Source organism: Pimephales promelas, chromosome 8 (assembly GCF_988280905.1).
Source record: "Pimephales promelas chromosome 8, fPimPro1.hap1.1, whole genome shotgun sequence".
Classification (NCBI taxonomy): Eukaryota; Metazoa; Chordata; class Actinopteri; order Cypriniformes; family Leuciscidae; genus Pimephales; species Pimephales promelas.
In genome coordinates this window covers 10,817,774-10,832,011 of record NC_142776.1, presented here as the reverse complement: position 1 = coordinate 10,832,011, position 14,238 = coordinate 10,817,774, and the positions used below count along the sequence as shown (strand labels likewise).

The following is a 14,238-nucleotide window of genomic DNA, read 5'->3' as shown; positions in this document are numbered from 1 at the left end:
ATGCCAGAGAAATTTCCTATTTGTTTAAAGAAAAAATATTTTTAAATAAGTGTGCGTTTTCCTAGATCTTGAAACTTTCAGGTTTATAAATGGGGGTCATCTTTGAAGGGTGAACAAATAATGTTTTGGTCATCACATTAAAAATAACATTTAAATATATTTATTTATATAATATTTGAATTTTGAAGTGCTGGTAAAAGATGTGTGAAGTACTTGAAAGCATTTCACCATTCCAGCCAAACTGGTTCCAGTTAGTGTTACTATATTAAATCCATGGTGAATGTTGCTGGTCTGTGGACGTAAAGTACTAGTTCATTCACGGCACAATGTTTCTCCTGGTTTCCATGACAGCGCTGTTTGATCTAATAGAGATCTACGGTTAATAACGGAGAAATGTGAATGCATCTCACTAGATCTCGCAGCGATGTTATTACCTCAGTGGCGAATTCAAATGTTTTCTTTACCGGATCTCTTAGCGCTGTGTAGTAACAGTGTCGCTTGGTCGAGATCGGCTCGCGCTGCAAAGATGTTGCTGGTCCGAACTGATAAACGATCCGTGAAGCACATTTATAGCGCAGTTTCGTTCTGCTTTCATTACGCTTGCCATTTGATGTTGCGCAACGTTGTGTTGGCCGCGTCAGCACGAATTTTGCCGGCAGGAAAAATGGTCCAAGCAATCGTTCGGTTTGTATGCGTACCGAACCGGAAGCCTCGAACCGAAACGGTTCAATACGAATACATGTACCGTTACACCCCTATTATCTTCCATACAATTACAATTAATGAGGCTTGGAGTTTAAAAAATGCAAAATCTCCACAAAATCATACAATTTGTCTTTATGATTTAAAAACTATATTCCATGACTTAAAATCTTGACATCTGCTCTAACTCTCCTTGCAGAGCTAAGCAAAATTATTTTGAGTCTTTTTAATGAATGGGTTGACCTGGATTTTCAAAACAAGCCTGAATAATTTGTTCATGAAATTAGATTGATCCCATTCTCAACACACTACTGAAGTCTTCTCGTTGCAGCAGTCACTAGCTTACTGTATTGGAGAATATAAATGTGAATAATGACTTGTATTTGTATAGAGAAATTAAATTGAAAAGAGTTTGTATACATTACTATAATGTGACTGTATACAGTGGATTCTTATCGATGTTATAAAGACATCCTAAAGGTGTCTAAGTTCCTTCATCTAAAATGCTTGTTGTTTTAAAAATGTGTTTCTGAACTCGCACAAATTCTTAAGGGCTGGTGGATTGAGATGATGTCATAGTCTTTCTTTAATTTTAGCTCACCTGCTCTTCTTCTTTCTCCGAAACAAAGTCTTCTCACAAACATTACCCTTTCATCCCCCTACACACCCACACGAAGATCAATCCATCCCAGCATGCCGTGCATTTTTACACTCCTCGCATCCCCCCCACAGTGGTCCGCTGAAAGCTCACCACTCAAATGGCAAACTTACTGCACGGACGATCACAGTTTATCAATTACCGCTGAGCTGTAGGGCCCTAAGTGGCCCTTGTTAAGTAATTACTACGTTTGATGCGAGCATGAGAATGCGAGAGCCTTTGAAACCGGATCAGGCAGACGGCGTGGGTTCTGCGCTGCACAGGGACAGCGGGAGGCTCATGAATGCCTTGATGGTCGCACAAAGAGAACGATACCTCAGGAAGGCGAGACGGTTTAAGAAACGGCCAGAAAGAGAAAGACATTCCAGAGGATGGCGGGGGCTCACAGGTGTCCTCAGCTGGAATCGGTCTGGCACGTGGCCTTAACGTTTAATTAAAGCATTCTGCAGGTGAACGGCTCTGCGCTGTTACTCTCAGGAACAAAGCGAAGATGGTCTTATGGCTTCCTAATGGTATGGAAAAAAGGACCATTCACCATCTCAAACTGAAAGTTGCTGTCTGTGATCAACAAAAGCCATTTTGAAGTGTATTTAAGACCTGCAAATGAGATAGAGACATGTTAAGAGCAGACATTTGTGGAATTTGTGGAATGGTTTGCGTGGAGGACCAAGCGTGGCACGTAGACAATAAGAGAGTCAATCTATCCTATACAGATTCTACAGAGTCTATTGTGTGGAAAATAGCTTGATACTGGGTACACGTTATTGTAGTTTTTGCTTCTGATGCTGTGCCCATGGAAGGGACTGGATGGGATAGATTTTCAGATTTTCAGGATTACTGTTGTGTAAAAATGTCCCCTTTTGGCCTAAGGGGAAAATAGTGAGCCTGCACTGAGCCAAAGTGACTTCAGGTCAGTTGTCAGCACAGCTGGGAAATGAACAGTTATTTAAAGAGTCTAGATATGTGCTAATACAGACAATGAACTGAGAATTAAATGATTTAAATGCATTTTGCGAAGCGCAGTGATTTTAGTGTAATTTGTTTTCTTTAAGGGTGTTTCTTCTGTGGACGCACTTATGTCCCATGGATTGAATTTTATTTATGAAAAATAACAGATTTCAGCTGTTTCATCGTTAAATGTCACAACAAACTTTTTTTACCATGCCTTTTTAAAAATGCTTTTAATACGTGTCTTGTCCTTGTCGCAGATCCAAATTTTCGATCTTAAGATGAAAATTCATAATCTTGAAAATCCATAAAAATAATTACATTTAAACAAAGATTGAAATGAATTTTTTTTTTTTCAAACATTCAATCACACAGTCGTGGCTTAATTTCCACCACACTGAACTAATAATGTCTGCTTTACCAAGAAGATGACTTTGTCAGTAGAAATATTTAATATTTTAACTTTACTTTTTTTTAAAACAAAAAAGTAAATATCACATGTGAATCAAATATTTTTTAGAATTATTTCCAAACAGGCTATACTTTTGACTTTTTTTTTTTTTTTTTTTTTTTTACAAAACCATTGTTTCTGTGACCAGAAACACAATTCATAATTTGGTGTGGTGGAATTGCTCAGTGTTGGGACACTAAGAGGAATTTAAATATATATATTTGTATTCTTTTGTACATTGAGTGGAAAAATTAAACACGGGGTCAAAAGTGCCATACTTGATGAAACACCCTTTATTCCACTGTTATAAAATGCGTAGATTTATCTTTTTTTCCATTGCATGTTAACACAACCTGTTTTGTCTTGCAGTTTTCCACTCAAGCGGTGCATTATTATGCATTTTTTTAAACTAATGCAATGTGTTTTCAAACCCAATGACTTCATTAGCTAACTAAAAATGTCTATATCATTCTCATTTGAAGGAATATTTGCACTTTCGCCTGCTCACTGCAGTTCATCCTTTGTTTTCAATCCTGATGTTCTCTGTGAATTGTATTTCATTGCTTTGACACTTCCTGTTTATTTCCCAAATATCTTCTTTTGCTGTTCTACTTTCTCCACTCCTATCATTTGCCTTTTCGTCTTTTTTTTTTCTTTCTCTCCATTTATTCCTGTGCCTGCCGTCGGATGCAGCCAAAGTACGTAGGGCATGGAAACTAAATCGCGTCAGTAGTCTTCGCAACATTTACAGCTTTGCCTCCAACGTTGAAGGTAACTAGCTCCAGTAAACAGAGCGAGGGGGAAGTCAGTGTACCCCTGATTTTTAGAAAAAGCCCCTCACACATTCCCTGTGATTATCCTTTATCCTTCAGTCCTCCCCGATGTACTGTTAACCCCTGAAACACTCCCTGCACGGCACTTACGGTTCTTAGAGCATGTAAAGATATGCTTTGCTTCCGTGATCGTGTTTGTATGTGTTAAAGTGTCGTGTTTGAGGTTCAATTATTTAGTGATGGTAAATTGGATGATGCAATTTGGTGATATTGAACACATTGTGGGACGGCACATACGTTTTGGCTCCTCCTCTTTGTACGCCCCCTTTCCCACGACTCCACCCCTCCTCTGCTTTATTTATTTGTTCACATTTTTCCCTGGATGTGAATAACTCCTGTAATATTTGCCAGGTTATTAATGCTGGATGCTTGAAAGGAGAGGGGATAATATGGGAATTAATGACCTGTGTCACAAAGCAATACTGTGTGCTTTGACATTTTGCTCGGTTAATTTGTGTTTCCAAGCATTCAACTCTTCCACTGTACCCCCAAGCACTGCCGTCTGGGCCGCGTGGAGGTAACACCCCCACCCTAGCCTGCCTCATTTCTGTGCATGCTGCATCTTTTGCTCTCCGAGTTGATTGCGTGCCGTTTGTTGGTAAAGGTTGCCTGTGTCAGAGTTCACAAATTTCCTTGCCACTGCAATATGCCTGAACATCAAACCACAAGAATAGAAAAGCTCAGAAATGATTGGATACTTTCGGTCTAAATTGAACAGAAAGTAATTATCGTCGTATTAGTAGCTTGTGGAATATGGAGATCAGTACCAGGCACCAGATGAATGATAGCTGCCCCATTTTAAAGTTTAAGGGCGAAATAGAGGGGAGGGGTGGCTGCCTGATGCCCTGTCATCGCAGTTTTTGTGTTACACAATTGTTTTCTTTTTAATTGTGTGCTAAGGGGAGGAGGCGGAGCCAATCTTCATATTTGCCTCTGAATATCATCTTTCTGCATTGTTGCTTTTCATAATTGTCAAATACCGCCCTCTCCCCAACAGCACTGCAATTTAATTAGGGTGAGAACATTGCTGCTGACCCCAGAGGGCCCGGTGCCTTTGAAGGGTGGGTCCAATCTAGGCTGGGATGCTCCAGTGATCCCACCAACCCCCAAACCTTGCAAATTTTAATAATAATAAAAAACAAAAAAACTTAAAATGAATAAATAATAGGCCCAGGCTCCCCAGCCACTTTTTGTTGATGTTTTAAGTTTGACTTTTGCTGCAAATGAGCAAATCATTTAATGTATGCTTGTTCTTTTTGATCCAGAACAGGAAAGATCTCTTTCATTCCCTTTTGGAAAGTTTGGAGAGTGGAGAGGTTTAAGCATTCCGTCTACCAAGCATGTCTTTCTGTAAGGGAGGAATTTTTGGATTTAAACACAAGGCTCTTTTACAGCAGTGAGGGTGGCTCATGGCCCTGTGGGACCTTTAATGTGACTTCTATGATAGGAGTTCAATTAGGCCTGTGATTGACTGAAGGAGAGGAAATGGTGCGACTGCACAGATTTCCCGCTGATTAAACTTGTGAAATGGCCTCACAGGGAGATGATTCGAAAAGCTGTCTCAGAACATAGTGTAGCCAGAAGAGAATTGGTTTGAATTCTTATTTATGGAAAGAAGAACAAATAAGCTGTGAATACAATTGATAGATGTGTTTTAAACTTGCATTCGGCAAAATAACTGATTCACAGAGCCAGACTATCAGCATAAATAAAGTCTGGTCCACATTACAGCTTAATCTGGCAAAAACTGCCCCTTTATCTCATTCCAAACCTGTACAACTGAACAATGACAAGTCCTCACAAAAAAAAAGTTGTCTAAACAAAGTCAATTAACTTTGTGCAAAACAATTAAACCATGTCTTTTTTCCCATAAAAGAATGTGAATGGTGTGAGAGTTGTTACCTTTGATGCCACTGACCATAAGCCCCTACAAACACATTCAACATGTTCACTTTAGCTGTTGTGATACACGACCTGACCTCTTTCTAAATAAGTTTGCATTCAAACTAACATTGATAGCCAATCTGAATCCATCCAGCTTCAAGGAACTAGAGCAGAGGTCCTCAAATAGCGGACTTTGGTCCAGTTCTGGACCCAGGCTTGGTTCCAACTGGAACTCAAGATAAAATAACAACTGTAGCACCATTTTACCATTTCTGTATTTTAAAGTGAGCAACACGTCAAAACAATGGACCGGTTCACGCCACAAGCACCCAGGGTTGTTAATGATAATGATCATTTGGCACTATATACTCTGATACTTCTATCTATAGCAAAACGTGCTTCATTCAAGCCTTTTTTGTTTTGTGTGCTTTGCTTCTCTCTCCCGCTGAAGACACTACAGCGCTATAAAAGCTTCAGATAATGCACAATGCAATCTAGATTCATAAAACACTGCAGAAAATGAGAACACAGCAAATACAAAATTTGACTCTGACCATTTAAACAAGTTTTTTTGGAAAGATTAAGTCTATATTGAGCATGAGCATTTCATAATAAATGATGTTATAATTGGGAAAATTATTTATTGACTATAAGACTAAAACCTTGAAATAACTAGTTAAAGTTGTTTTGTGTTCATGATGAGGGCATTTTCATTATGTACTTTGTTTATAGTAGATACTTATTTTAAGAAAATTAAAAAAATTGTCCAAAAACAGTTGAAAAGAGGAAAACCCTGAACCCTGACAAAGTATCTTCTTAGGCCCCGTCCACACAACTGAGTTTTCGTTTAAAAATGGAGAATTAAAACGAATACGATCTCCCGTCCACACCAGCGTTTTATCTGCGTATTAGAATTGATCTCCGTCCACTAGGGGTGTAACGGTACATGTATTCGTATTGAACCGTTTCGGTTCGAGGCTTCCGGTTCGGTACGCATACAAACCGAACGATTGCTTGGACCATTTTTCCTGCCGGCAAAATTCGGCCAACACAACGTTGCGCAACATCAAATGGCAAGCGTAATGAAAGCAGAACGAAACTGCGCTACTCGTTATGTGCTTCATGGATCGTTTATCAGTTTGGACCAGCAAAATCTGTGCAGCGCGAGCCGATCTCGATCAAGCAACACTGTTACTACACAGCGCTAAGAGATCCGATAAAAGAAAACATTTGAATTCGCCACTGAGGTAATAACATCGCTGCGAGATCTAGTCAGTGAGAAGCATTCACATTTCTCCGTTATTAACCGTAGATCTCTATTAGATCAAACAGCGCTGTCATGGAAACCAGGAGAAACATTGTGCCGTGAATGAACTAGTAATACTTTCGTCCACAGACCAGCAACATTCACCATGGATTTAATATAGTAACACTAACTGGAACCAGTTTGGCTGGAATGGTGAAATGCTTTCAAGTACTTCACACATCTTTTTCCAGCACTTCAAAATTCAAATATTATATAAATAAATATATATTTAAATGTTATTTTTAATGTGATGACCAAAACATTATTTGTTCATTCTTCAAAGATGACCCCCATTTATAAACCTGAAAGTTTCAAGATCTAGGAAAACTCACACTTATTTAAACATATTTTTTCTTTAAACAAATAGGAAATTTCTCTGGCATTTCTTTCTTTTTGCTGTATCGAAAACGTACCGAACCGTGACTTTAAAACCGAGGTACGTACCGAATCGTGATTTTTGTGTACCGTTACACCCCTACCGTCCACATTAAAACGACTGAAAATGCGGATCACGTGACCATTCACCAACTCTGGGCATGTGTGTTTTGTCCCGTCCACACTAAAACGCCCTCCGGAGATTCAAAACGCAAAACGGAGCTGCAGCGTTTCTAAACTTCTCCGTTTTAGGTCTTCATTTTTTCCGTTTTAGTCTGGATGGGAGATGCAAACATAGCAAAAGGCCCAATGTACTCATCTTTGGTGACCATTTTGACTTTAGGTTTTTGTTGTTGTTGTTGTTGTTGTTTTTTTGTTTTTTTTACAAATTACTAATGCTGCCCAGATGGAAATTTATCCAAAAAGTTGTACAAACCTCTTCTGGGAAGGAAATCTAGAGTCCGAACCTCTTGGAATTTAATTGAATATCCCTGATAGAGCATTTAATGCAGCAGATACCTGCAGTCCACGTCAACAGAATATTATCTATTAATGTAGACACTAATATAACATGCCTTTATTGTTATTTCCTGTCTTTTGTTGTTTTCATTTTTTTGCGTGTCGTCACCTACATTTGAGCTACATGCACAAAGTCCATTGTCACTGATGAATCTTCAGACAGGAAGAGGCTATGTAAGCTTTCTTTCTTTTAAAGGTACAATGTTTAGTTGAAACAAAATGTATCCTGACTTCAACTGAATCCCAACGTTAGCCAATCAGTTGTTCTAGGCATTTTTGTGTAAAAAGCATCATGAATTCATGAATATAGCATCTGAGGCTGAAATGAGTTTGCCTGTCAGGGATACCAGCCATCCGTGAGGGATTAGATTGTTCAATGTATTCTAGAATACAGAGTTTCCAGGTTGTTTCCTGTTCTCATTGGCCTGCAGATGCTATGGAGTGCATGGGTCTTTCCACTTCATATGGCATTTTGGCCTTAGGGATGCCCCGGTGTGTGTGTGTGTGTGTGTGTGTGGAGGGGTATTACTTCCCTGATTACTTCTTCATTATGTAATTGCCCACTCCAGAGTAAATTATAAACAGAATGTGTAAAGTGTGTGATCTCTCACTGGCTCAGATCGTGTTTCGGGGGGGGGGGGGGATCCCTTTGATTGTGACACACCAACACATCTCATCAATGCAGCTTCTCTGTTCAAGCCATCTGCTTGCCCCTTCCATTGCTGTCCCATCTGATCACCCAGTCAATGGCCTTTTGTTGCTAACACTTTCCAAATGTTGACCCTCAGTGCCGTTAAATAACCTCCCTCCATTTCTCTGTACTCAAACTCTTGATATAAACTCCTGAAAAGGGGGCTCTCACTCTATCTCTCTCGCTCACTCTCACACACACATTTTCTTAATTGTCCCGTGATTGGCCCATTAACCTAACCAGGGCCCTGCATAGCAGATCCATATGTCACTTTGCCTAGGGAGTGTTGTGGACAGGACCAGCAGCACGGTCGGAAAGATCGTGATGCTGGTCTGGTCTGTAATTAGTGGCATATCCTGACCAGGGTCACGGGGCAAGCCCTCCAGGTCAGGGGTTGTAGAGTGTGTCCTGCAGCTAACAGGTGCTCCACAGGGGCGAGAATTCTTCCTGGTGACTTTTATCCCAGAACAGTACAACCAAAGTGTTTGAGTTTAGCATTCATGTATGCACTCAGAAAACATTGCATTTATAGAATTGCATTTAACAGAAATGACAAAATTACATAAAATATGACATGCATCCATTTATAAACACTGCTGTTGTAGCTGTTGATTAGTAATCATCCTGACTGTTTTCTCCTATCTGGTCTAGAACAAGAGGACAACTTTGAGTTCATCATTGTTTCTCTGACGGGACAGACTTGGAATTTTGAGGCAACATCCTATGAGGAGCGGGACGCATGGGTTCAGGCCATTGAGAGCCAGATCTTGGCGAGCTTGCAGTCCTGCGAGAGCAGCAAACAGAAGGTAGAAAACATATTCAAAGCACTAAAACACATAGTTTCACATAGTATGCTATGTATTGCTGTGATTTAGACCAGGGGTTCAAACTTTTTCATGCCAAGGTCTCACAAAAATGATGTTCCAATTGCAAGGGACCCCATTCCTATGATATAAAGAGCAGGTGTGTAGTTGATGGGTCAGTTTCTTGACGCTCATCTATTAATTTATCCAAAATTATAAACAATGCAGCTTACGCATACAGTAATTTGAATACACCCATTCTATGAGGGGAGTGTTTTCAATTTCTGAATAAAATTGTAATTTTAATTAATTGGGGCCATAAAGTAAGCCTCATTAGATAATTAAAATTAAAAAAAAAAAAGCCTCACTGCTTCTTAATTGAAAAACACCTGTTTGTTTTCCAACACAAAGTACCGGTATTGTGATTCAACCAACATGCTGTAATAATTCAATATTATATAATATAATATATATATATATATATTAGGGGTGGAACGGTACGCAGAAGTCACGGTTCGGTTCATACCTCGGTTCAGACATCACGGTTTGGTTCGATTTCAGTACAATGGAGGGAAAAGCAAAACAAAAATACAGAAGGCATTATATTTTTTAAATAAGTTTTGTTAATAAAGGCACAGAACCAGTTTATTTGTAGTGCACTGACAATGGTTTTATATAATTAGTTTTTTAATAGACAAAAATTGTATATGTTTGGTAGTTACCTGATTTGTTTTCCTTAATTTGAACATTATTAATTAACAATTTAACATTTCAACAATTTAACAACAAACGCGACTAGAGTGCCAAATTCACATCTAGTTCGACACTAGTCCAAAGCGAGGATGCGCGTATAAAGCCAGCGTTCACACCAAACACGAATAGAGCGCCAAATTTGCATCTATCGCGTCTAGTTCAACACTAGTCCAAAGAGAGGATGCGTATATAAAGCTAACGTTTGAAGTGAACGCGCGTTCAGAGCTAGCCGATGGTACAGATTATGTGTCCCTAAAGAACCGGCGTATCTAACAGTAGTTCCGCATTACATTAATTAATATGCACACGAGTTTTATTTATTTTATACCGTGTTTTCGCCGTGTAAATTCGTGCACCGAACCGTGACGCCCGTACCATTTCGGTTCAAAACGAATACATGTACCGTTCCACCCCTATTATGTATATATATAGATAGATCCCCTACAACCATCTTGGACCCCAGTTTAAAAACCCCATATTTAAATGATTCTAGTCAATGTTATTGGCTGACGTCCTTTCTTGTCAAAGATTTGGTGTTTTATCAAGTACATAAGATAATTAAAACGAGCCACCTTCTTGTTACATGGCTATATATATGTTTAGAAATTGTAATTACTTTCATTCTAATATTACCCTCCTGCAGTATTACATGCCAGTTTCATAGCTACAATTTTAACTCTCAACCCACTGTGTGTTTATGCCTCAGGCCAGGGCAAATTGCATTTCATTGGACCTTCTACAGTGCCTCTTTTCTTTTTATTTAGCTCCACTTGTTTCCCCGCTTTGGAATCTCATTTCAGCATAAAATGCTGGGTGTTTGCAATGTTGCTGTGTAGTCAGAATTGTCTAATGATGCTTCATGAGAGTCATTACCTTTGAAACAAACTTTAACTTGTGTGCCCATAGTCTCGTCTGAGCAGCCAATCAGAAGCCATCGCGCTGCAGTCTGTCAGGAACATGAGAGGAAACACACGCTGTGTGGATTGTGAAGCTCAGAGTGAGTTTTGAACTGAATAAATTTGTTATAATCTGAGATCTGTGTTTACATTTCGTACTATGTACTGATCTGGCTAAGTGATGCAACAAACAGAATGATCCTTCTATATGGATGAATTAGGGTCGTATATGCCATATATACACACGGTTATGCCATATATATATATATATAAACTTATGGACCGTTTCATTTTTTCTGTCTCTCTTTTTTGGCCTTTTCAGATCCTGATTGGGCCAGTCTGAACCTAGGGGCTTTGATCTGTATCGAATGTTCAGGCATTCATCGGAACCTGGGTACTCACCTGTCCCGTGTTCGCTCCTTGGACCTGGACGAGTGGCCCCTGGAGCTCATCAAGGTTATGTCTGCCATTGGAAATGAGCTGGCTAATAGTGTGTGGGAGGCCAATGCTCAAGGACGCTTAAAGCCTGCTCCTGATGCCAGCAGGTACACATTTACATTATTTACTCTTTCTAACTGTTTGAGCTTTTCACTTAACCAATCATTTCACTTTGTGGGTCTATTCAAAAAACGGTACTCAAAAAGTACATGGATTACCTTGTACTTTCACAGAGATTCTGCAGTGTGCGTTCGATGGAAACTTTAATATCCCATGGTTATCCTATTAATAATCCGTGGTGGTGATGCTATGCAACTGATGCCGTAGGTCACATGACAGTGACAATGTCCCTTATGGCATTTGTGTGTGGAGTTCTGTGGAAAAAACCTAAAATCAGATTTTTCCTTTTCCTTGCTCTTCCATCTTTAGCAGCGTAATTATCGGCAGAGCGGCTTTAGTCCCACCAGCCATCATAACAAATTAGTGCTGACTGCTGGCCGCCAAAATATCGACTTCCCATTCCACGCCGGCCTCATTAGTCACCTGAAGCACCTTTTAATTACTCCCCTCCTCTCTGAAAATCTTTCGATATGGATCCGCCATTTTCTGCCGTCCGTTGTCGATGTGCTAATGCGATTATAGTTCCTCATGTAGCTGTTTATTTATGTATGTTGAAGGCATGTGGCCCCCTGAGTGGGAAGAGGAGATTACAGAGAGGGTCAATATTATCTCAATTAACCTCAGTCATTGGACACAGTCATCTCTCTACTCACCCTCAATACTCCTGCTGAAATAGACGGAGTGTAATCCAGTGTGATTCCCTCATATTTTTGACTGGACCTGGCTTTTACTTGGTGACATTGAAAGTTGATGTGAAATCTATTTGTAGGCTAAGCAGAAAAGATTTATCTGGAGTAAAAACATGCATTTTACTGTACATCATGAATATTACTATTATAGTTGTTGACAATGGGGGTCCTTGGCTCAGTTGTCATTTTTCAATCCCCTTTATCCCACCATCTTTTTGTTACCTGAGATAATCCTGGAATTCAAGTTATTTACTTGAAATAGCCCGCTAAATTATTTTAAATTCATCTTAAAATTATCTTTAAAAAAATGACTTCAAAATCACATATACATATTAGGACTATCAACGTTAATGCATTGACACATGTGAATAATTCAATATCGTTGACTCCTTGAAATAATAGCGCAATCAAATGACTGAAGCATGTGATATTGCCTCAACGTAATTCACATCACGCATTCAGATTATCTTAGAAGTCGGGAGTTTATCACACTGGCACAAGCATATGTGGAAATTTCTATTCTAACCCTTTAAACCGGTTTTGCTTCTGTTTGCGATCATTTAAATTCATTAAATTTCGGGGAAGTTTTCAGTTTAATGATCCAGTAAGCGAATTCTTTCAAGCAATTGAAATCGATTAAAACATTATTTTTTTGACGGCCCTGGTCCCACTTTATGTTAAAATCATCGTGAAATCAAAATGAAAGATTTTTTGGCTTTTAATATACAGTATATTAGCCTTTAGGTTATCTATAAGCTAGTGTGCTCTAAAATTCGCATTTAAAAGATAAAAGCATTCAAAACTAACTTCCACCAATATGGATCAATGATTTTGATATCACTTCTCCTTATTCCAATTCCTCCTTATTATCAATGATTTTGATATCACTCCTCCTTATTCCAATGAAATGCTCTCTCGAATCTGAAGCATTCTGCTCACTGCACTATAAATAGTGGCTGAAGCTGTGGCTGAAATCTGTCACTTGTTCACACTATTACTATTTTCCATATGGTGAATGGCACCTAATGCACTATAAAGGGGATGGGGAATGATTTTAGACAGTGCAAATATGCTTTCCATTGGGCAGAATGAAGTCTAGTTTCACATTAGTGTCATGCGAACCACCGCAGCGCGTTCAGTCAGCTCCGGTCCAGAGACACGATTGCACGAAACGTATTAAACCCATTTGAATGCTGTAATTTAAAGTGATATAAATTTAAAAACTATACATCTACACAAACTACACTTTCTCAGCATTATTATGTTGAAACAGTATTCACTGTTTTGCTTTAGTAACAGTTGCGTGTTAAATCTAAAAGGGCTATTAGATACTATTAGACTGGCTGTCATATCAAATGCGACTTTGCCGAGCTCAGCAGCTCTTTCCAAGCTGTGATATAAACTAAACGCGATTGGCTATTTCAAAAAGGGGAGAGGCTGTTCGATATGTCCCGCCCTGGTTTCCTGCTTCAACGTCTACACATTAGGTGTTTCTCAATGTCAAGGATACTTCCTTGGCAGGACGGGTCCTTCTAAGTCATTTCCTTCAGAGGCTAGGCAAGGGTCCTCTTTAGCATTCGGAGAACACGTAAATGGAACAGGCTAGCAAGTGCACGTCATTGCGTTAAATCAGTGAAAGGTCCGCTTCGGCGCTGCAAAAATCATAGTGCTGGTGTACTGCACTGTTTGTTGACAGTCCTTATTTTGTCTTGTCAGTCCTCAGAAATAAATAATTAAATAAATAAAGTATAAGGGATAATGTATAACCAGGCGGTTATAGTGAATACAACCCCGCAAACTCTATTGATTGAATCAGCCTGAAGGGGTTGTACGTACCAAACGGCTACCAAATAAATCAATAATTTGACACAAAATATTTATTTAAAAAGGAGTTTATTCATTCAAAAACGATTATATTACCGGAGTGAACAGAACTAGCACTACGTCCATAGCAACACGATCTAGCGGTTAAAACACATGCAATGGTAAAATATGTGACCAACAAAAAAGGCTATGTTATATGAAGTAAAAATTAAAAAGTTAATCACCAGTAAAAGGGAACAGCTTTAAATCCCCTCAGCAAATTTGAGCCGATATGTTAAATAGTTTAACAAACATTAATTAAATGGCTAAACTGAAATTATACTTGCTTACATTTGAAAGCATATTGCC

General features: G+C 39.0%; 1 protein-coding gene across 2 annotated transcripts in view; it reads left to right on the top strand.

Annotated features, from left to right (window-relative positions):
- The window catches only part of agap1 (ArfGAP with GTPase domain, ankyrin repeat and PH domain 1), a 163,641-nt gene that overhangs the window by 127,082 nt on the left and 22,321 nt on the right, over window positions 1–14,238 (top strand). For both annotated transcript variants that reach the window (XM_089133927.1, XM_089133926.1), the window contains 3 exons: window positions 9,019–9,173; window positions 10,830–10,920; window positions 11,142–11,364. In XM_089133927.1, coding sequence (XP_088990053.1) covers window positions 9,019–9,173; window positions 10,830–10,920; window positions 11,142–11,364 — 469 coding nt within the window. The remainder of the gene's footprint in view (window positions 1–9,018; window positions 9,174–10,829; window positions 10,921–11,141; window positions 11,365–14,238) is intronic.